Below are 21103 nucleotides of genomic sequence, written 5' to 3'. Positions count from 1 at the left end.
CTCACTAATTAAACAACCTTGACCTTTTGTGAAATGCCCAGGGGAGTAATATGCATATGGAATTTACCCAGGATATTACAGGCTTTATACATGCTGGATCGTGAATAATGTGGCAATAGAAAACAGAAAGAGATTTTTCTTCCAGAGATGTGTTCTGCACTTTAAGTAGCTGCTGTGTATCTACTATTACTGGAGGTGATTCCTGATGACAGCTTGGTTAACGGATACAAAAGCTCAGTATGAATATTCAATACCTAAGTTACACGTAATGATTTCTACTTGTCAAAGCCAGTAGAAAGATCTGAGTACCTGCAGAGGATGCTAAAATCACCACAAACGTGCAGAAAAATCCAATTGCATATTCCCAAATAATGATTTAAGCAAAACCTACTAAACAGTCTTCATTTTAGAATAGGGGCTATTGTTGGATGCTTTCCATATTGAAAAATTATGCATCTGATTATTTGATACAATTGTACAAACTAAATTCTGTTGTAATGCAGATATTTTGGTAGATTTGATTTAGATAAACTCTTGAATTCTGAAATACTGTAGTTACCTCCATTATAGGACCAGCTTGAATTTGTAAAATATAGATAGTTTGGGATCTGTCATTTATCTGGGGTCTGTCACTTACTTGTCTTTCAGTTTTTTGAGGGCAGAGACCACATTGATGTTATGTAAAATTTAGTGACTGCCTTGAAGTGGTCTTAAAACTATTTTATGCTTCCTGGAAACAAACAGAAAATATCAGGCACTCATGACTGCTGTTAATTTTATTAGGCCCTTATTCTGCATGTGGATCTGCATAACCCAAATTTGCAATCTAGTTGCAAGAATAAACCTCATAATTGCTAGGAATTTAATAGGATTTGTGTTCTTCATAGTGAGGAAATCTCTGCATTATCAAAAATTGGCTCCTGCTTTATACATTTTAAGTACACATGCAGCTTCATTTTAGTGGATTGTCCCATTGAAGTAATTAAGATTAGGCATGTGATCAAAATTAAGTGTGATCATAAAGGATATGCAGGAATGGGATCTTGGGTTCTGATTCCGCAAAGATTTAAGTATGAGCTTAGCTACAAATGGTGCCATTCACTTCTCTGCATAGAATGCAAAATTATACGTGTAAAGAAGCCTTCACAAGGCTGATTTCTTTCTTTTGAAAGAAAACTAAGACTAAAACATGATTTTGAAGTACATATTGTTAATATACATTGCCAATGGGTCTGTTGAACAAAATTTTACACTATTGTGCTGCTTCATACTGGATTGGTTAATGTGTCATTTATGCCATAACAGTGAGGAGTGGATTTTAAAGTTGTCTCAAATTGAATGCGAGTTTTAAATGGGTGAGACAAATTGTTTTTATCAGTGGTATGCCCCTTTTCTGGGAGCTTCTGCTTCAGGGTCAGAGTTTGCATAGAGACTCTAAAGTTCCCTCATTCAGGTGGGCATTGCAACTCATTTGTGAATTCATTTATCATCAGGTTTATATATCACAATATCTATTTCAATGCATTATATAGCATTGAGTATTGATTCTGTGCAAGGTGATCCAAAGTCCATTTAAGACAAGAGACTGAATTTAGCCATCTTTGGATCAAGCTTAACAGTTTACACTGTAAAGCAGTTTCTAGAATGAGCCCAATTTTGATTTCCCACATTATCTTTTAACTTTCTTGTGAAAGGTAAAAACCTAGCTCTTTTCCAACAGAAAATTAACCTATATGATCTCCTGGCAGAGGAGGTTTTTGGGGACAAGCATCATATTAATTAGATCAGATTTTTTTGAGATATTAGAATTTGAAAATCAGGAATGTTGTGCTATAAAAATGAAAAGTCATTTAAAACAAAACATTTGGTCTCAGTGAGAAACCCTTGTATTTTCCTCTCCGGTCCTTATTAAAATCTAATATACAGAACTTTTTTTCCCAGTCGGCTGGAGTAATTTGCTGTGAACATGCTGCTTCATCTCTTCAGAGTTTATATATTTTCCAGTTAGGGCATGCAGAGTTTCTGAACACAGTAGGGCAAGTAACCTGGGTTGAAGAATACAGAAACCCAACAGGCTATCCTTTCTAGTTTCTGCCATCTACAAGCCAGATTGTTCTTTGTGTCATTGGTGTGCGTTTGGAGTGACCCCGTAAAGTCAGTTTTAAACTCGTGTAAACGAGCAGAAATGTGGTTTTGTTGAGTGCAGAATTCCAACGTGACAGGCATAGCCTGGACAGGGGCCTTCAGCAATGCTGATGTGATGTATGTGTGATGAAAAATAATCAAATAACCTTTGGAACTAAAATTTCTCAGTAAGTGCCTGAGACTTTGGGTTGCTTTAACACTACTAATTGGTGATGTGTTTGTGTGGAACACGTTTTGATTTCTTTTATAAATAACGTTTTGCTACATCCGATTATTGTATGGCATGCAACATGTAATGTTTCTTTCCTTTCCCAACTGCTTTCTATTATATGCCCAGGGTTTAGACCGCTCCAATTCCTGGGTAAACACTGGTGGTCCCAAAGCTGCCCCATGGGGATCCAACCCCAGTCCAAGTGCAGAGTCAACACAGGTGGTGTCTACGTTAGAGGTTTTTTTTTTTTGGCTGATATTTCCCTGTTGAACATCTTTCCCTTTTTAAGTGTAAACCTTGGTTTTGGTGGCTTGCTTTTTGAATCTTTGAAAAGCTAGCAATTTTTATTTTTTTAAATCAGCACTTTTTTGTTTCCACCACACTGCATGAAACCACAAAATACATTCATAGCGTGTTCCCCTCCTTTTGTGTAAGTGGCTGCTGGTCTGTGACATTAAGATACTACAATTGCTTTCCTTTTTTTAATGTTAGTTCCTCCTTTGGGTGGACCACATTTCTAAAGCAAACATTAGTCAAAGTTCCATGCTGTATCATAGTTGTCCATGTTTGCTTTTGGTTTTAATGTTGCAAACCATTTTACCATTTCCATATCATTTAGTATTCATAGTCGAGCAGTTCTTTCTTTTTAATGTGAAGGTTGGGCTGAAATGTCATTAAACCAAAATTGCTATACATACAAAAGTTGGAACCCATCCTTCCTATTATGTAAATGAATTGTCTCATAAGATGAAGTTGTACCTGTTCTTTGTTGCAAAGTATGAAATTTGTAGTGGCTTAAATGAGATAGATTTCACTTATTTACCCATAGCTGCCTGCTGCTTGACACTGCATGGTTGCTTTGAACGTACCTCTCAACTTCCTCTCCCTTTAAAGTCAAATTAACCTCACTCTCACAAAGATTTGATATAAACTCAATTACATAGAGGCAAATTATTTCCATCAGAAGTGTTGAATCCTGAAATTGAGCTTATGGATACCATTGTGTGTGCTAAAAAAAAATAATTTCATGTCATTTTTCCCATTCCTTACACTGATAGGGTTCTTGTGGGCCACTAGACTGTGGTAGATTGAGAGGTATGGCACTAAAATGTTTGATAGTATTACTTTCCTGACACATGCACGTTGACAGAATTTAACTATGGAAAAGTTTCATGCTTTGCAGTATTAAATGTCTTTGTGCATAAAAACATGCATTTATTTAAAGAAACTATACATCTTAAAAAAAAAAAAAATCCAGATTTTTTTTATTGTCACTGTTGAAACCAGATCTACATATGACTTAAGAATTTGAGAGGGTAAAAAAAAGAGAGCGTGATGGTGTAAAACCCCATAAAACCTACTGTTGAACAGAATTTTGTAAATGCACACTGTCCTTGAGCTGCAAAAACCATCCACAGCAAACTTTAATGTGCTGTCATCCTTCATTCATCTCACTCCGTAGGCTACGGATCGAAGTTGTAATCGCATGTCTTCGCACACAGAGACGTCAAGTTTCTTACAAACATTAACAGGACGATTACCAACCAAAAAGGTAGATTTCAGTGGAGACAAATGATACGGTGGGGCAGGGAGATCAAGTGATTATGAAAATATGATTCAGTCTATCTTTTATTTATGGCCTGATTTTTCAGAGGTCACTGGGAGCAGCTTTTGCTGGGCATCTTGGAATATGCCCATGCCCATTTTGTTTAGAGCCAGATTATTGAAGGCTTAAAGCACTATTAAAATACTGCTCTCTGATGATGTAAATAATTTATTTTTATGTGGCGAATTAAATGTGTTCACAAAATCTGCGAAGCCAGATTCTGACCGTTCTCTGAGCACTAGGTCCTAAGTGACTCCATGGACTTCTTTGGAGTCACTTTGGATTATCACATTTAAAGGAGGCAAGAATCTATCTGTTAGCTACTGTCAGTGACACAAAATATATGGACCTTTTGAATAATAAAATCACTACCAACATCTGCTGCTAGCCTGTATTGATCTTCGAAGAGGAGAATAATTCAAGAAGCTAGTTATTAGCCCATATGGCTTCCCCCCTCCCTGTTGTATAGCTTTGCTAAAGTCCTTTCTCAAAGGAAATAAAAACCTTTGTACAAATCACTCTGTGTCCACTTTTTTGCTCCTGTTTCCTGCAAGAATCAGATGAGGCAGAAAGGTAGATTTTTAAACTAATTTGAGCACCAAACATTTTTCTTGAGGGGGATAGGAAAATTTTTTCACATTTACAATCTAAATTCAGACCAAGATGACGTGAAATGTACTCACTTCACACATCACAGCATTGTCCTACATTATTATTCTGGGGGAGGTTCTTTAAGGGATATCATTACTGCTTTTGTGTTCTCATTTATTATTTTGCTTAGCCTCACTGTTCATCATATTTTTCACGTGCTTCCATTCTTCACGTTGTGTGGCAAGCAAATCTGGGGACTTGTGCTAACTTTGGATTTGCATCTGCTTAGCTTTTTCACGAAGAACTGGCCTTGCAGTGGGTCGTTTGCAGTGGGAGTGTTCGGGAGGCCGCTCTGCAGCAGGCATGGTTCTTCTTCGAGCTTATGGTGAGCTAATTGCCTACAGCTTCAATCCATGGTTTTAAAACCTAAAAAGCCCACAGTTTGTAGTGTCATGTTTTCCACAAATGATATATGTTTCCTATAGGTGAAGAGCATGGTGCATCATTTGTATTTTGCTGACAAACTGGATGCACCAAGGAAGAATCGCTTTCCGGAGCGTTTCATGGATGACATAGCTGCTCTGGTCAGCACTATTGCCAGTGATATAGTTTCGCGGTTTCAGAAGGTAATGGCAAGCAATTAAACCTCACCCTGGTCCAATCTTAGGCACCTGCCCTACAGCTTGTTCTCTGTGGGTGCAGAGTTTGGGATGTGTATTTGAAACAACTGTGTTATCCAATATAACAATGCTTTCTTCCTTGCATTCTTTCTTCTTTCCTCCCATTTAGGATACTGAAATGGTTGAAAGGCTCAACACCAGTCTTGCATTTTTCCTCAATGATCTGCTGTCCATCATGGACAGAGGGTTTGTGTTTAGCCTTGTTAAGGCCCACTACAAACAGGTAAACAGGCAAACGTAGGACCTGGCTGAGTACCAGGGTGTGGCTCACTGCTTTACCTTGCTTAGGACTTAGGCTATAAGGCAGGAGCACAGTGTTCCACTATCCTTGTGTCTCTGTAGAAAATGTAGGTTTATCTGTCACTGTTCAACTTGTATTCCTTCATCTCTGATTCCCCTCTTAGTTGCACTGTGTAAATCTGTGTACTGTATACACTATGCACTGGCTCAGTCCACTGAAGTCTGTGGAGTGACAGTGCTAGAAATGAATCACACCTCACATTCATCACTGCTGAAGTAAATGCAGAAGGGATTAGAAATGGCTTTCTGACGGTGCTCAGGGGCTAGCTCAGATACCCTCACCCTTTCTACCAACTCAGGAAATTATTGCTGAAGAGCTGCCTAGAGGTAATCTCCCCATATCTCCTGCAGCTGCCCCACCTAGCCTACAGTTGCAGCCTGTTACCCAGCTGTTGTTAATCAGGTGTTGGACTTAGCTGCAGCTGGGAAGGAAATTGTTCTGTCCCATCAGCCCCTTGGTGTCTGCTGAATGGAGGTCTGATACACCTCATCACAGGCTTGAACCATATTACCAAAATCTGTGGGGCTCCAGGGGTCTTTGGATCTGGAGCCTAGTGTATGATTTGTTAACCTGAGCGCTTGACCTGCTACCCCTTTGGACAACACACTGTCCTTGTGAAACTCCCTGCTGAACTCATTACGAGATGACTATCATGTGTGCAGTACCTGACATGTAGCAGTGAGCTTGTATAAAGTTGGGATACCTTGTACTGATATAAATACTGATGTCTGCCTTGTATGGGAAATGTACTGCTCCCTCATGCCAAAACTGCAGTGGTGTGGATGTTAGTGTTATTCATTGACAGAAAAAGCAGTGTGCTTTAATCTGGTTGTTCCTGCTCCGTAACTATACTCTTGTGTTATACCTGCAAGGTATCTTCAAAGCTTTATTCCTTACCAAATCCAAGTAACCTGGCGTCCTTGAGGCTGGACTTCCTCCGCATTATCTGCAGCCATGAGCACTACGTTACCCTGAACTTACCCTGCAGCTTACTTACCCCACCTGCTTCTCCATCACCATCAGTGTCTTCAGCAACTTCTCAGGTAGACCAAGTGAAATATGCAAAATGAGTGTTGACCATAGGAGTAAATCTGAGAGCAGGTTCTTCCACACGCGCCTATTTTAGATTCCTTTCTTGTTAACAGCTGTTTGATCCCTTATTTCAAAGTTATTCTTACACCAAGAAAGACAAGACCCCTAAGAGCACAAATGGGAGTCATTCTGGCTTCCATTGCCCAAAATGTGCCAGGGGAGGGGGGTTGCATGGGGGAGGGACTTGTGTCTTAGTCCCAGAGTCGGGCAGGAGGTGTAGGAATGTCTTGGAGGAACTGAGTGCAGTACCTTTGTCACTATTATATAAAAATCCACATTAGAAGTATAACAGTGACTCATAGGATTGGATCCTCAGAGATCACCCCCATCCCAAAACACATGAATGCTTAAAGCATGTTTCTGAAACCCTAAATTTTAACAGTGATGTGAAAGCATTCCTTTTGCCTTCAGACAAAGAAGAGTTTTTTATTTAGTTTTCTGACAGTCTTCTGCGATCCACATATTAATTTCTTGGCCCACCCTGTGCAACAGGAATACAGAGAAATGAGGAAAACAGGAAATGAGACTTTACTACATAAGCTACTTGCTTTGTTCGGTAGCACTCCTTTTGCTCTACTTTTGCTCATTAGAAAGGTGTTTTCATATGTATTGCTTGCACTTAGCTAAGGTTCATTTACATGGGAAAAATAATCTCAGTTAACTGAAGGTCTAACTTTAAAGTGGATTGGTTAGCTCCAAAGAGATGTAAGCTGATACTGAGTTCAGGCCATTTTAATTCTCAGTGAGACTATCCATGCCAAAATTTAATGCAGTTTAACTTATTTGCTCTAAAATTTATTTTCCTAAGAGTCCCAGTGGGTATGTCTACACGAGATGTTTACTGCACAGTTGACTAATTAACTGTGCAGTAAATGTCTTGGCATCTGCATGTGCATCCCTATTAGGGTGCATGAAACTAATAAATTCTGCAGCAGGGTAGTACTTGTTAAATACAGTACTTGTTGGACTTATTTCTTCTTTCCTTCCATTTAAGATACATACTAGTTAAATACAAGTACTGCTGGGCTGTGGAGTTTTTTCATGCACAGCAGAGCATATGTAGACGTTGCTGTGGCGGGCTGGAGCACAGAGTGTTTCAGTGAGGGGCTAGCCAGCAGGCAGCCCCCATGCTGAAGCAGCCTTGTGCTTCAGCCAGCCTCTCCACAGCACATGGGCCCTGTCAGAGCAGCCAACCCAGGCTAACAGGCTGACCCCCCCACATGTTCAAACAGCACACCTGGGAGCAAAAAGCTCTGGAGCAATAAGCTCCAGAGTGTATTTGTGCACATTAATTGCACATGTAGATATGCCCTATGTTAACTAGTTCTAAGAGGCAGAACCCCCCCCCCGGAAATATATCTGCTCTTAATTGATTGAGTTAATGAAGTCGCATATACTGTAAGTGGACCTGTCTGGATTTAAAAAAAAAAAGAGGGAACAGGTGTTTGCAGGAGATCACCTTGACTTCTGGACAGTGGTGCTACTGTATTTCATAAGCTGTAACTTTCTGTGGCCTCATTATACAGGTTCTAAAGCTTGAATTTTTTTGATAGAGTTCTGGATTCTCTACAAATGTCCAAGATCAGAAGATTGCAAATATGTTTGAACTGTCTGTGCCTTTCCGCCAGCAGCATTACTTGGCAGGCCTTGTGTTAACAGAGTTGGCTGTCATTTTGGATCCTGATGCTGATGGGTGAGTTTTTAACTTTTTCCCAAGAGGTTACTATAATTCTAAGCAAAAGATGGATCCAGGCTGCAGTCAGAGTTGGCTGAACTGTTCACTGTGAAGAAATAGTCAAAGAAACCTGAGAATCTTCTTCTTTCTTTCCTACCCCTACCCCACATTTCTCCCTCTTTACCCTGTGATTTTCCATGCATAATTAAAATCACTTTTTCTTAACTGAGAAGTGGAAGATGAGATATCCATTGGAACCCTTCAACAGTGCTTCTCAGTTGACTACATACCCTGTTCTTGAGCAGTGGAGGCATGTAGCTTCTCACAGCAGTAGCAAGAAAGTAATTCTCAAAAGAAAATATCTGATAACGCTGGGTTTGGGTTGGTAGCATGTTATATGAGGATCTTCCTGTTACATACATTCAGCTTTGCTGGGGAGAGATGTGTTGCCAGAGTAGTTACGGTATCATACCACAGCTCTGGAGACATGAGTTTAAGACCTATTCTGGCTTCCTGCCAAATCTTCTCTCCAGTCGACCCAGCTCTAAATGGGTGCCTGGTAATACAGCCCAGAGAGTCAAAGACAGGCAGGTGTAATGCTGGCCACATCATTCCCTTGTGTGACATTGGCTGAGAAACTCATGTGCTTTCACCAAGCTAGCCTAGTGGGCTCCAGCCAGCCAGCCATCCAAGCCTTGCAGTTCCCTTGTAAATGGACTTATATAGTTAAAAGATAAGTAAAGTCATGAAATAGAGCTTTTAAGTGGCTTTGCCAAACTTATGCAACAAATAATTGGCAGAGCTGGAAATACTGTGTAGTAATCCTGATGCCCACTCCACTGCTTTCATCACTTAGGACCATATTTACCATGTGAAAATGCTTGGAATAGGAGAGGACTTACATAAGTCATCCATAGTCTGAAGTTCTGCTGTGTTCTTTCCTAGCTGAGGTATACATTACAGTGTTAGCAACATCGACTCAGATGAACAGATATTGGTCCCCCTTCACCCAGAGATATCAGGTTCATGGGTCAGTCTGCTGAAAGAGGAGGTGACAGCATAGGCTGAGGATATTTCCTCCTAGAATGTCTGCTTTAGAAACGAGAATGAATCTTTACTTTGAAGTAGGTGTTAAAAACCACAGCAGAACTACACCCATTCACAACACCTGCAGAAATCTAAGCTAAGATATAACTGTGTCCAACCTATTAAGCAGAAATCGGTTTCTTTCTGTAACTGAGGCTGGTCTTGTTCTCCTTGTACTATTTCTATGTAGCTTAGCACCTGCGCTCTCTCTTCCACCCAAGGATACAGGGCCTTCAGTGTTCTCAGCAGTAAGCATGATCCATGCACCTAACCACTATCCCCTGCTTTTGTCCAGCTGCTCTGCCCCATGAAAGAACTTTTCAGGCCAGTTTGACTGTATCCAGTGGCTTCTCTGCTGGTCTTAGTTCACAGTTTCTTAATGTCATTTCAGGTACAGTCCTTGGGACTGTCCTTTGAGCAGTGTTCCCTACATTTCCATAGGGGGTTTTGATCTCTCTTCAGTAATTCATAACATATATTCTGTTGCTGTTGTCCATAGGTGTATGGATGACTCAGTCTCAGCTCTTTCCTTCTGTGGCTGTGCTGCTGTTGCTTCCTTCTTCCTCTATCATGTCATGGAAAGCAATTTGTATTATTTAGAATGAATGTTTCCATGCTTACCTTTCTGATGACTGCTTAGGTAGAGGGGATATTGAAAGATGGCAAAAAAGTGTAAAGATGACTTTCCCCCTCACTGGGGCCCTTCCAAACACCAGTTCTATATACCTGTGTGCAACATACCTCACTCGCACTTTACACCATACAAGAGGAGGGAATATATCCACATGAAATGGTAAAAAATCCTTTCTACTTTGTTTTCCACTGGGAGGTTTTTTATGCTGGCTTGGTCTTGCCATCTTTTTTAATTCGGTGTATATTTTTAATGCTGCTTCAAATACCTACTTCAGTTCACTTGGGTGTATTTGAGCAGTGTTGTAACATGCACCCTGACATGGCACTGCAGATAATACCTGGGTTGGTTTCCAGGAGCATCATTCAGGAGCTTTTCTAGTGCAAACACCCACACAGTCTCATGTAGCTTTTGGCTGTGTGGAAAGTCAACTGGCAAAAAATTGTATGTGTTTGAAAGGTCTAAGAAGAACACCACCTAGGTAATGGGAGGGTTCAAAATAGATATGTATCCTTTGCTGATTATGTTTGCATCCTAGAGGCCCTTAGCACATGTTACACTTAAGACATGATTAACCAGTTGACATTTAATCATAATTACCTGGCCACACATGAATGCACTGAATGGTGTGATAAAACGAGGAATAAGCGACAAAGTTATTACCCAAAATATGTGCAGCAACTTTGGGGCTGGTTCCAGTCACACCATTAATTGAAAGTGGGGTCAGGCTGGGGCAACCAGCTGATGATACACCCCTGGAGCTGCCCGGATCAGTTGATAGGTCCCAGCCGTAGGAGCTTGCTACTTACTGGTGCAGGGGGAAACCATGATCAGGGTCCCAGGCTCCCTCTGCTCCAGCAATAAGACATCATGGCATCTTGATCCTACAATCACACCTCCTGCCTAGCATGTGTAGCATGGCAGGAAATACAATTGTGGGAATCATAAATCAGATCCCATTGTGCCTTTAACTGCACATTTGCCAGTGGCCCTAGAAACAGATGTATGAACATGATCTTCCTTTTGGGGGCCTGCATGGTCCAATAACATCCCTGCTTCCTTGCAAAAGGATTTATTTAATTAATTTGGGATTAGCTATTGAAGCTTTCCACAGTCAATCCACGTGAGCTGGCTGCTTTCTAGCAATGTACATATGAGACTCTCATCCAAGTAGCAAGTCTCTGGAATCAGCCAAAGTGGCTGCAACTGGAATGGGAAACCAGTGTGGAAATCAGTGTGGCTCTTTATAAGAAATGCTCATTGGTACTGAACAGTAGTGACGGTGTCACGGTTAATACCCACCAGCGCTACATTGCTGTAGTGATGAGCTATGTCGCCCTAGCTCCTTGCTACAGTGACACAACATCTCATGTAAATGCACCCAGTGAGGAGAAAATCAGTCTACCTCAAGGGGCCAGATCTTCAGGTCATATAAATTAGCATAGCTCTCTTGGCAGTGTACGCCAATTCACAGCACCCAGGAGCAGCTTATCAGTGCAGGGACAAGCCTGTGCTCACGGCTCTATTTCAGCAACCACATCCAATCTGGTACATCCTACATTTGTTCTTAAATGTGTTCCCAGCCATTACTGTGTCTCTTCTGTTCTCATCTTGGGGTGCATTGTATCACAGCCTATAGTGCATCTCAGGATGAGAGCAGAAGAGACATGGCAATGACTGGGAACATACTGGATGTTTTGTGGCCATGCAGAAGGGCTCAGGGTAGATGTTATTGTGGACCCATTTGGACGAATGGTTTCCTGCAGACCTATGGGACTCGATTCAGTGGCTCAGGATGCACACCCAGTTTTGTACTCCCATTTTCATTAAATAATGTCAATTCAGTTGTAGAAAAGACCTTGGAAGTGTATTGTTACTGTTAATATTTACAGGACACAGTAAGGTTGGCATCTCTATGCTGTGTACAGTACTATACAACATACAGTAATGAACTAGCATTCCTCCAAAACATTTATGATCCAAAAAACGAGACTTCACAGATGGGTGAAACAAACCAGTGGATTGGAGGGAGGGTTTAGGGAGAGATGACAAAGAATAAATCAAAACCAACCAAAAATTAAATCAAAAGCAGGTCTTGGGGGAATAAAACCAGGGTAACTTGCTTCTCAAGTGTCACAGTGATGCTACTTATCTCTTAAAAGCCATGGTAGAATCTGAGTAGCCCCATTGGCTTATGCAGCATTGTGGAGCAAAAACACAAGTGAAGAGATATCCATCCAGCCCTTAGTGTTTGGGAGGCTTGTCCCTTTTGTGAAAAGCACACTATAGAACTGTGCAGCACTGCAGAGGGGTGACTAGGGGTGAAACAGCAAAGACAGCAATGTGGGAAAAAAGGTCTGTTTAATGCAGGACACACAAAACTTATTTGCTCTTGATACAGCCCAGAAGTACTACCTTCTCCACTTTTGTAGTAAATATAGAAAAGAGTGGGGGAAAACACTCAAGGTTAAAATTGCACTGAAATTTGTTTCATTGGGTTATATCATCTGGGCAGTGTTGTGACCTCCATACCGGTTTTTTCCTTTACCTGCTAACTACCTGCTGCTAATGCAATTGGAGTTGCAGCTAGCAAGGGAAGTGAAGGGTAACAAGAAAGGCCTCTATAAGTATGTCAGCAACAGAAACAAAATCAGGGGAAGTGTGAGTCTCTTACTAAATGGGCGAGGCAACGTAGTGACAGCTGATGGGGAAGAGGCTGAAGTACCCAATGCCTTGTTTACTTCAGTCTTCACAGGCAAGGTCAGCTTCCAGACTGCTGCACCTGGCAGCACAGTTTGGGGAGCCAACAGAGGCAAAATAACAGGTTAGGTAACTATTTAGAACTATTTAGAAAAGCTGAGTACGTACAGATCCATAGGGCTGGACACGATGCGCTTGCTGGTGCTGAGGGAATTGGCTGATGTGATGGCAGAGCACTGGCCATTATCTTTGAAAACTTGTGGTGATTGGGAGAGGTCCTGGATGATTGGAAATGGGCAAATATAGTGCCCATCTTTAAGAAAGGAAAGAAGGAAGATCTGGGGAACTACAGGCAGCTTCACCTCAGACCCTGGAAAAATCATGGAGCAGATCCTCAAGGAATCCATTTCTAAGCACTCAGAGGAAGAGAAGGTGATTCAGAACAGTCAGCTTGGATTCACCAAAGGCAGGTCGTGCCTGACCAATCTGATTGCCTTCCATGATTACATGACTGGCGCTGTGGATGCAGGAAGAGCAGTGGATATGATATACCTTGACTTACGCAAGACTTTTCATAGGGTTTCCGACAACGTTCTTATAAGCAAGCTTTAGGAAGTATGGGTTGGATGAATGGACTGTAAAGTGGATAGAAACCTGGCTGAATCGTTGGGGTCAGAGAGTAGTAATCAATGACTCGATGTCTCGCTGGCAACTGGTATCAAGTGGAGTGCCCCAGGGGTTGGTCCTGGGACTGGTTTTGTTCAATATTTTCATCAACAATCTGGAAGATGGAATGGAGTGCACCCCGGCATGTTTGCAGATAATACCAAGCTAGGGGGAGTAGTAGATACATTGGAGAGGTAGGGCTCGAATTCAGAGAGACTGTGACACATTGGAGGATTGAACCAAAAGAAATCTCATGAGGGTCAATAAGGACAAGGGCAAAGTTGTGCACTTAAGACGGAACAATCCCATGCACCGGTATAGACTGGGGACCGACTGGCTAATCAGCAGCTCTGCAAAAAAGGATTTGGGAGTTATAGTGGAAAATAAGCTAAATATGAGCCAAGAGCATGCCCTTGTGAAGAAAGCTAACAGCATACTGGACTACATTAGTAGAAACTTTACCAGCAGATCAAGGGAAGTGATTATCCCTCTCTGTTCAGCACTGGTGAGGCCACATCTGGAGTACTGTGTTCAGTTTTGGGCCCCCACTACAGAAAGGATGTGGACAAATTGGAGAGAGTCCAGTGGAGGGCAACAAAAATGGTTTAAGGGCTGGGGTACATGACTTATGAGGAGAGGTTGAGGGAACTGGGCTTATGAGGAAAGGCTGAGAGAACTAGTCTGGAGAAGAGAAGACTGAAAGGGGATTTAATAACAGCCTTCAACTACCTGAAAGGTAATTTCAAAGAGGATGGAGCTGGGCTGTTCTCAGTGGTGACAGATGACAGAACAAGGAGCAATGGTCTCAAGTTGTAGCAACGGAAGTTTAGCTTAGATATTAGGAAAAACTTTCTCACTAGGAGGATAGTAAAGAACTGGAAGAGATTACCCAGAGAGATTGTGAAATCTCCATCTTTGGAGGTTTTTGAGACTGGGCTAGACAAAGCCTTAACTGGGATGATCTAGCTGGTGATGGTACTACTTCAAGCAGGGGGTTGGACTAGCTGACCTCCTGATGTCCCTTCCAACCCTCGTTTTCTATGATACTAACCAGACATAAATCAGTTATTTTAAAATTATAACAAAGGACTTCTTCAACCACATTTGATACCATTCCAGCTATGTAAAGGTTTCCTTTCTTGTATGGGTCTCAGTGACACATTACAGGCATGAGTTAGTGAGGAAGCCAGTTACAATGCTGTTCAATGCAATCAGTTCTACAAGATAGTTAAAGTGCTTTGAAAAGGGGTCAAAAAGAGGTTGAAATCCTCCAAGAGCTTGGGTTCCCTTTGGGAGTGATAGAATGGCTAAGGCCCACCACTTTCAATAGCCAGTGGCCCACAAGGGTGAACTGTGGTTGCCCTTATGTCCAGCCACCTTTGACTCCCCAGCTTGAATGATCAGGTACTTGTTTACAGCTGGATTGCCTGGGGAAAACTTTCCATCCACCTCTGAAGTTGAGCTTTAACTCTTGCTTTTGGAGCTGCAGCAAGGGCCACTGGTTAAAAGGTGTAACATTGCTAAATATGTCCCAATAATCTTTCTGAACTTAGTCCAAGGCATATGTACAAATGTTGGCCCTTTTGTAACCAGGTCCACTAACCGTTGAGTTATAGTTGAAGAGTGGATGATACCTGAATTTCAGGAGTCACTGTAATATTTCAGGCTCAACTCCTGTTCCCTGTGCTATGCAAAGGCATGGCATTCTATGTGTGTGTATTTCCTGCGTAATGCAATGGATCAAATGATGTACCAATTTTATTGTCTAGAGAGGCAGGCAGTTGCTTTAGAGAGTACCCAAGGCTCCACCTCAGAAGCTTTCTTGGGGGGTTGTCCATTTCTACCTCTGCCCTGAGGCCACATATGTTACTGAATACTCAGGCCAACAATTACTGTTAGAGCAGAATTCTCCTGAGGTCCAAATAAAGACAAAAATACACGTTTGTCAAGATGTGGGCATGATAAAAGTGGACTTGCAAAATGAAAGAATATCTTGCCTTCAGGGTGGGTAAAGACAGCCAGAACATGTTGTTGCCTTAGTTTTTCTTGTTCCTTTTCATTTTGCTAGTTAAAAGTAACAGTGATATCAACAGCTAATCTTTATATTATTGGTGAATGACTCAATAGAGGACCAAAGAACTGGGATAGAAGCTTTTTGAGTTGAAGACTTAGGCGTGCTCAAACCTTGTATATAGACAGACTTCTCCTGAACTGCTTGTTAGGAGTTAGAATTAAATATGAACTAACACCACATGCATGCTCACGTGCGTGTGCACACGTGTGCATGCGTGCGCGCACACACACACACACACACACACACACACACACACACACACAATCATCCACACAACCACGAGCTGATCACCTTCGCCATCCCGCGAAAAGCTGACAAGTCAGTCAGCAACACGGAAGTCCTTGACTTCAGGAAAGCCGACTTTGACAAGCTCAGGAGGCTTGTCAGTGAGGCCCTAAGGGACCATGACCCCAGGGAGAGGGGAGTTCAAGAAGAGTGGTTGCTCCTCAAGGGAGCGATCCTCAATGCACAAACTAAGTCTATTCCATCTCGGAGGAAAGGCAGCAAGAGGGCACAGCAGCCCCCCTGGCTCTCCAGGGACCTAGCAGACCTCCTGAGGCTAAAAAAAAAGGCCTACAAAGGATGGAGGATGGGAGTCACTTCCAAGGAGGATTATTCTGCACTGGTCCGGTCCTGTAGGGAGCTGACCAGGAAAGCCAAGGCTGCAACTGAACTCCAGCTAGCTTTGAGCATCAAGGACAATAAAAAGTCCTTTTTCAGATATGTGGGGAGCTGGAGGAAAAGCAGGGGCAACGTTGGACCCCTGCTGAACCAGATGGGGCAACTGACACCCAGGAAAAAGCCAACCTATTAAATAGGTACTTTGCATCGGTCTTTCATCAGCCCCATGGGACGCCCATGCCTGCTACAGGGCCGGGAAGTCCGGGTGAGGGTGATCCCCTGCCCTCCATTAATGCTGACTTTGTGAAGGAACATCTTGAGAAGCTGGATACCTTCAATTCAGCCAGCCCTGACAATCTTCACCCCAGGGTACTCAAGGAGCTGGCGAGCATCATAGCCCAGCCTCTAGCGCGGATCTTTGAAAACTCTTGGCTCTCTGGTGTAGTGCCCGAAGACTGGAAGAAGGCCAATGTGGTGCCTAACTTCAAGAAAGGGAGGAAAGTGGATCCGGCTAACTATAGGCCCATCAGCCTGACTTCTATCCCGGGGAAGATCTTAGAAAAGTTTATTAAAGAGGCCATCCTTAATGGACTGGCCGACGCCAACATCTTAAGGGATAGCCAGCACGCGTTTGTTGCGGGTAGGTCTTGCTTGACCAATCTCATTTCCTTCTACGACCAGGTGACCTATCACCTGGACAGGGGAGATGAGATTGATGTCATATATCTTGACTTCAAAAAAGCCTTCGATCTGGTGTCCCATGATTGTTTCTTGGAGAAACTGGCCAATTGTCGCCTTGGGTCCTCCACGATCCACTGGCTGGAAAATTGGCTCTGTGGTCGGACCCAGCGGGTAGTAATTGATAGAAGTCACTCATCATGGTGTCCGGTGACCAGTGGGGTCTCCCAAGGCTCTGTCCTTGGACCCATACTGTTCAACATCTTCATTAATGATGTGGACACTGGAGTCAGAAGCGGACTGGCCAAGTTCGCAGATGACACCAAACTTTGGGGCAAAGCATCCACACCAGAAGACAGGCGGATGATCCAGGCTGACCTGGACAGGCTCAGCAAGTGGGCGGACGAGAATCTGATGGTGTTCAACGCCGATAAATGCAAGGTTCTCCACCTTGGGGAAAAAAACCCCGCAGCATCCTTATAGGCTCGGCAGTGCTATGTTGGCTAGCACTATGGAAGAAAGACTTGGGGGTCATCATTGACCACAAGATGAACATGAGCCTGCAATGCGATGCTGCGGCTAGTAAAGCGACCAAAACTCTGGCTTGCATCCATAGATGCTTCTCAAGCAAATCCCGGGATGTCATTCTCCCCTTGTACTCAGCCTTAGTGAGGCCGCAGCTGGAGTACTGCGTCCAGTTTTGGGCTTCACAATTCAAAAAGGATGTGGAGAAGCTTGAGAGAGTCCAGAGAAGAGCCACGCGCATGATCAGAGGTCAGGGAAGCAGACCCTACGATGATAGGCTGAGAGCCCTGGGGCTCTTTAGCCTGGAAAAGCACAGGCTCAGGGGTGATCTGATGGCCACCTACAAGTTTATCAGGGGTGACCACCAGTATCTGGGGGAACGTTTATTCACCAGAGCACCCCAAGGGATGACGAGGTCGAATGGTCACAAACTACTACAAGATTGTTTCAGGCTGGACATAAGGAAGAATTTCTTTACTGTCCAAGCCCCCAAGGTCTGGAACAGCCTGCCACCGGAGGTTGTTCAAGTGCCTTCATTGAACACCTTCAAGATGAAACTGGATGCTTATCTTGCTGGGATCCTATGACCCCAGCTGACGTCCTGCCCTTTGGGCGGGGGGCTGGACTCGATGATCTTCCGAGGTCCCTTCCAGCCCTAATGTCTATGAAATCTATGAAATCCTCCCACAGGTTTCTTTCCCTTGCGATAGCAAGATCACACTTGTACAGGTGTCTGTAGAGTCTTAGTAGAGTTGGACTGTTGTTATCATTGTGTTATCGTGTTATCATCATCCAGGAAAATGTACAAGGGGAAAAGATTTTTGTGATATCTTTTAGTCGACCAATTGTATAGTTGGGAGTGCTGTTAGACAAGCTTTCAGGCATCAAGTGTCCTCAGGAGGGAGGGCTTGGGGAGAGATGACAAAATAAATAAAAATGAACCATGCAAGTCATACAGACAAGTTTCCAAACCAAGCAGATTGAGAAATACTGAGTGATGACATGTGTGTGTCAAGTTAAAAATAAAAACCAGGCATTTTTTAAAGCTATTTAGTTACAAAGTATTGTTTGCTTTAATGATATTAACTAATCCCTGTGACCCAACTCTCTTTTAACAGTTTGTTTGGATTGCATAAGAAGGTCATCAATATGGTACACAATTTACTGTCTAGTCACGATTCGGATCCACGGTACTCTGACCCACAGGTAAAGGCCCGGGTGGCCATGCTCTATCTACCTCTGATTGGCGTGATCATGGAAACCGTGCCTCAGCTATATGATTTTACAGGTATTTTTAAACTGTGCTTTATGGGCATGTTGAGTTACTCCCAGCTTTTTAACACATTCCTCTTGGAGTGAACAACCAGACTGTGGGTGGTGGTGCTGGTGATAGGAGGTGAGGGTGTTGCAATTTTCAAGATACAGTATTTCAGGCCATACTTTCAAATTTGATTCCTAAACTGTGTCTGCAAAATATAGGCTCTGAATTTCCATGTATCAAAACTGCAGTTGTCCATTCTTTCCACAAATAGGTTAACTAATTATGTATATGAGCTTACCTTTACCTTTGTGAATTCAGTATTTGTCTACGCACAAATGTTGTAGGCCCATGTATTTTTGTTTAGATTTGTAAATCTTTTGATGCCTATTTGGATTCCCTAGATGTCACCAAGATCTGCTTACATCCATTCAGACAGACAGGTGACACTGTTAAAGGACCAACACCACCAAAACAAAATTAATCCTCCACTTTTTTAAACATTACCTGACCATGTTTGCTTTTTTCAGAAGTTCTGTAAAGATGTTTCTTAGAATAATTTTAACTATTTCATACCAGGGCAAGGGAGCTAAATTTAGAATAGCATGGGATTTAGCACCCTTCCTTGATCAATGAGGCCTTGTAAATTGTATGATATGGTAAAGTCACAACCTAAGGCTTGGGGTAACTGAATCAAAAAGTGCCTGAACATTTAAGTTGCCCAGGTTCCTTTTGAAAATTGAGCTTTGATGTCATGTATTTTTTGTTTGAATCTGTCTAGCCTGTACTGCTTGCTGAACCACACTGATACAATTTTTCTATACCCCTCCCAGGCAGCGAGGTGAGGGGAGAGGGAAATCACCTTGGAATGTGGTAATTAACTTGGATGTGCATGTTTCTTGGTAGAGACTCACAACCAGCGAGGAAGGCCAAGCTGTGTTGCTGTGGACGATTACGAAAGCGAGGGTGGAAGCATGATAAGTCAGACAGTGGCTATGGCCATCGCAGGGACAACCATCCCCCAGCTTACTCGGCCCAGCAGTTTTCTACTTACATCCTCGGTACAAAACTGTTCCCTCTTGGGTTGTATAAACAGAAAAATATGTGTGCACGCCCTTAAGTGGTGGTCACTGAGCAGCTGGGGCTGATGTCAACATACATCTGTGCATGCTATATAGTTGTGGAGGGAGGTGGGGTGAGAAGTTGGGAAGTAGATAATGTTTTCACTAGGTCATTCCTGTCTTGAACATTCTAACAGAATGGTCAGCTTTAGCCAGGTGTTCAGCAGTATTAGAAATCAGAAAAAAACACAGTAAAAATGTCCTCCTGGTCTTGTGTTCCCTGTGGGTGAAAGTCAACCCTGTGTAAAGCCCCAGTTCTGTTTAAGGCAAACATGTCGTTTTAGTGGCTCATGGATCTTGGGCTGGACCACTGCATTGCACAGTATTTCCCTTATATCTGGAAGCTAGAGATGCCATTTGAGTTGGGGTCCTGTTTTGCTGGGTGCTGTGTGCACCCAAAGTGAGAGATTGTCCTTCCTGTGAGGAACAAGAAAAAAAGGGGTAGAGATTAACGAGCATGGACACATGCAACAATTAAAATATTTCAAATGCCTTATGAGACATTTTAAAAGGCCAGCTGGACAAATGGACATGTTTGTTGGGATGTTCCAAAAGCAGCTACAGTGCTCCAAACTAGTATCTCTTCTTGTTGTTTGTGCACTGGGTGCACATGGGTCTTCCAGAGTCCCACAGTGCTCTGCTCTTTCTTGTCCACCCTCCACAAGGGCAGGAGGGAAAGCAGGGTGGACAAAGAGTAGGAGAGGAAGGGAGTGGTAGAGCCACCCCCAACCTCCATCACTACCAGATCCCTGCTTACCTCTACTCTCTGGTGCCCTCCACTGTCTTCTCCCCTCTCTGCTGGGGGAAAGGGGAGCAGAGCCACAGATTGCTGTAGCCTTCTGTAGCAGCCTTGCTGGAGAGCTGCAGCTGCGGCACTTCTTAAGTGTTCCAGCCAGGAGTGCCACAGGGGCTGTATATGTGCCCCATGACTTTCCTTTCCTTTGTCATGTCTTTGTATGACATGGTATTTAGCAGAATTTGCAGATTTGGTGGAATCTGACAGAGCCACACTACGAGCATTTCTACTGTGGCCTTGAACTTGTAAGCTCTGGACTGTAAACCACATGCCTTAGTACCCACACCACCTCAGCCCCTACCCTGTGGCTGAAATGCTACCCTTTGGAAATGTTTTAAAAGTTACTTCTGTCCATACCCAATTAGCCAGCAGGAGAGCATGGTATGGAGGTTAAGGTGAAAACACCAGTAATGGTGAAAATCTTGTTACGCAGCCAAGATTTTTTCCTATTATGATAATTTTCTTAATGTTTGGGCGTTCAGTAACCAACCTGAAGTTTATTGAAGGTGCCAAGGTGGATGTGAGACTTGAGTAGGGATTTACAGGAGGGCAGTCATTACATAATGAATTTAACCGCATATACATTGCAGTACAATTTCACTGCCATTTGTATTATTTGGGTCCTGTCATTCTGTTATATTAGTCA

At 42.9% G+C, this 21103-nt stretch overlaps 1 protein-coding gene across 5 annotated transcripts in view; it reads left to right on the top strand.

The window, feature by feature from the left end:
- DOCK7 (dedicator of cytokinesis 7) overlaps window positions 1–21103 on the top strand; it is a 158738-nt gene that overhangs the window by 102142 nt on the left and 35493 nt on the right. For 3 of the 5 annotated variants that reach the window (XM_059727904.1, XM_019489130.2, XM_006274711.4), the window contains exons 23-31: window positions 2483–2575; window positions 3819–3908; window positions 4843–4938; window positions 5039–5179; window positions 5343–5456; window positions 6407–6577; window positions 8180–8319; window positions 18401–18570; window positions 19447–19601. In XM_059727904.1, coding sequence (XP_059583887.1) covers window positions 2483–2575; window positions 3819–3908; window positions 4843–4938; window positions 5039–5179; window positions 5343–5456; window positions 6407–6577; window positions 8180–8319; window positions 18401–18570; window positions 19447–19601 — 1170 coding nt within the window. The remainder of the gene's footprint in view (window positions 1–2482; window positions 2576–3818; window positions 3909–4842; window positions 4939–5038; window positions 5180–5342; window positions 5457–6406; window positions 6578–8179; window positions 8320–18400; window positions 18571–19446; window positions 19602–21103) is intronic. The other 2 variants (XM_019489133.2, XM_019489132.2) reach the window with 1 other exon arrangement.

The sequence above is a fragment of the Alligator mississippiensis genome, chromosome 5 (assembly GCF_030867095.1).
Source record: "Alligator mississippiensis isolate rAllMis1 chromosome 5, rAllMis1, whole genome shotgun sequence".
In the NCBI taxonomy this organism is placed as follows: domain Eukaryota; kingdom Metazoa; phylum Chordata; order Crocodylia; family Alligatoridae; genus Alligator; species Alligator mississippiensis.
The sequence above is the reverse complement of the archived record's forward strand: the minus strand, read 5'-3'. Positions and strand labels throughout refer to the sequence as shown.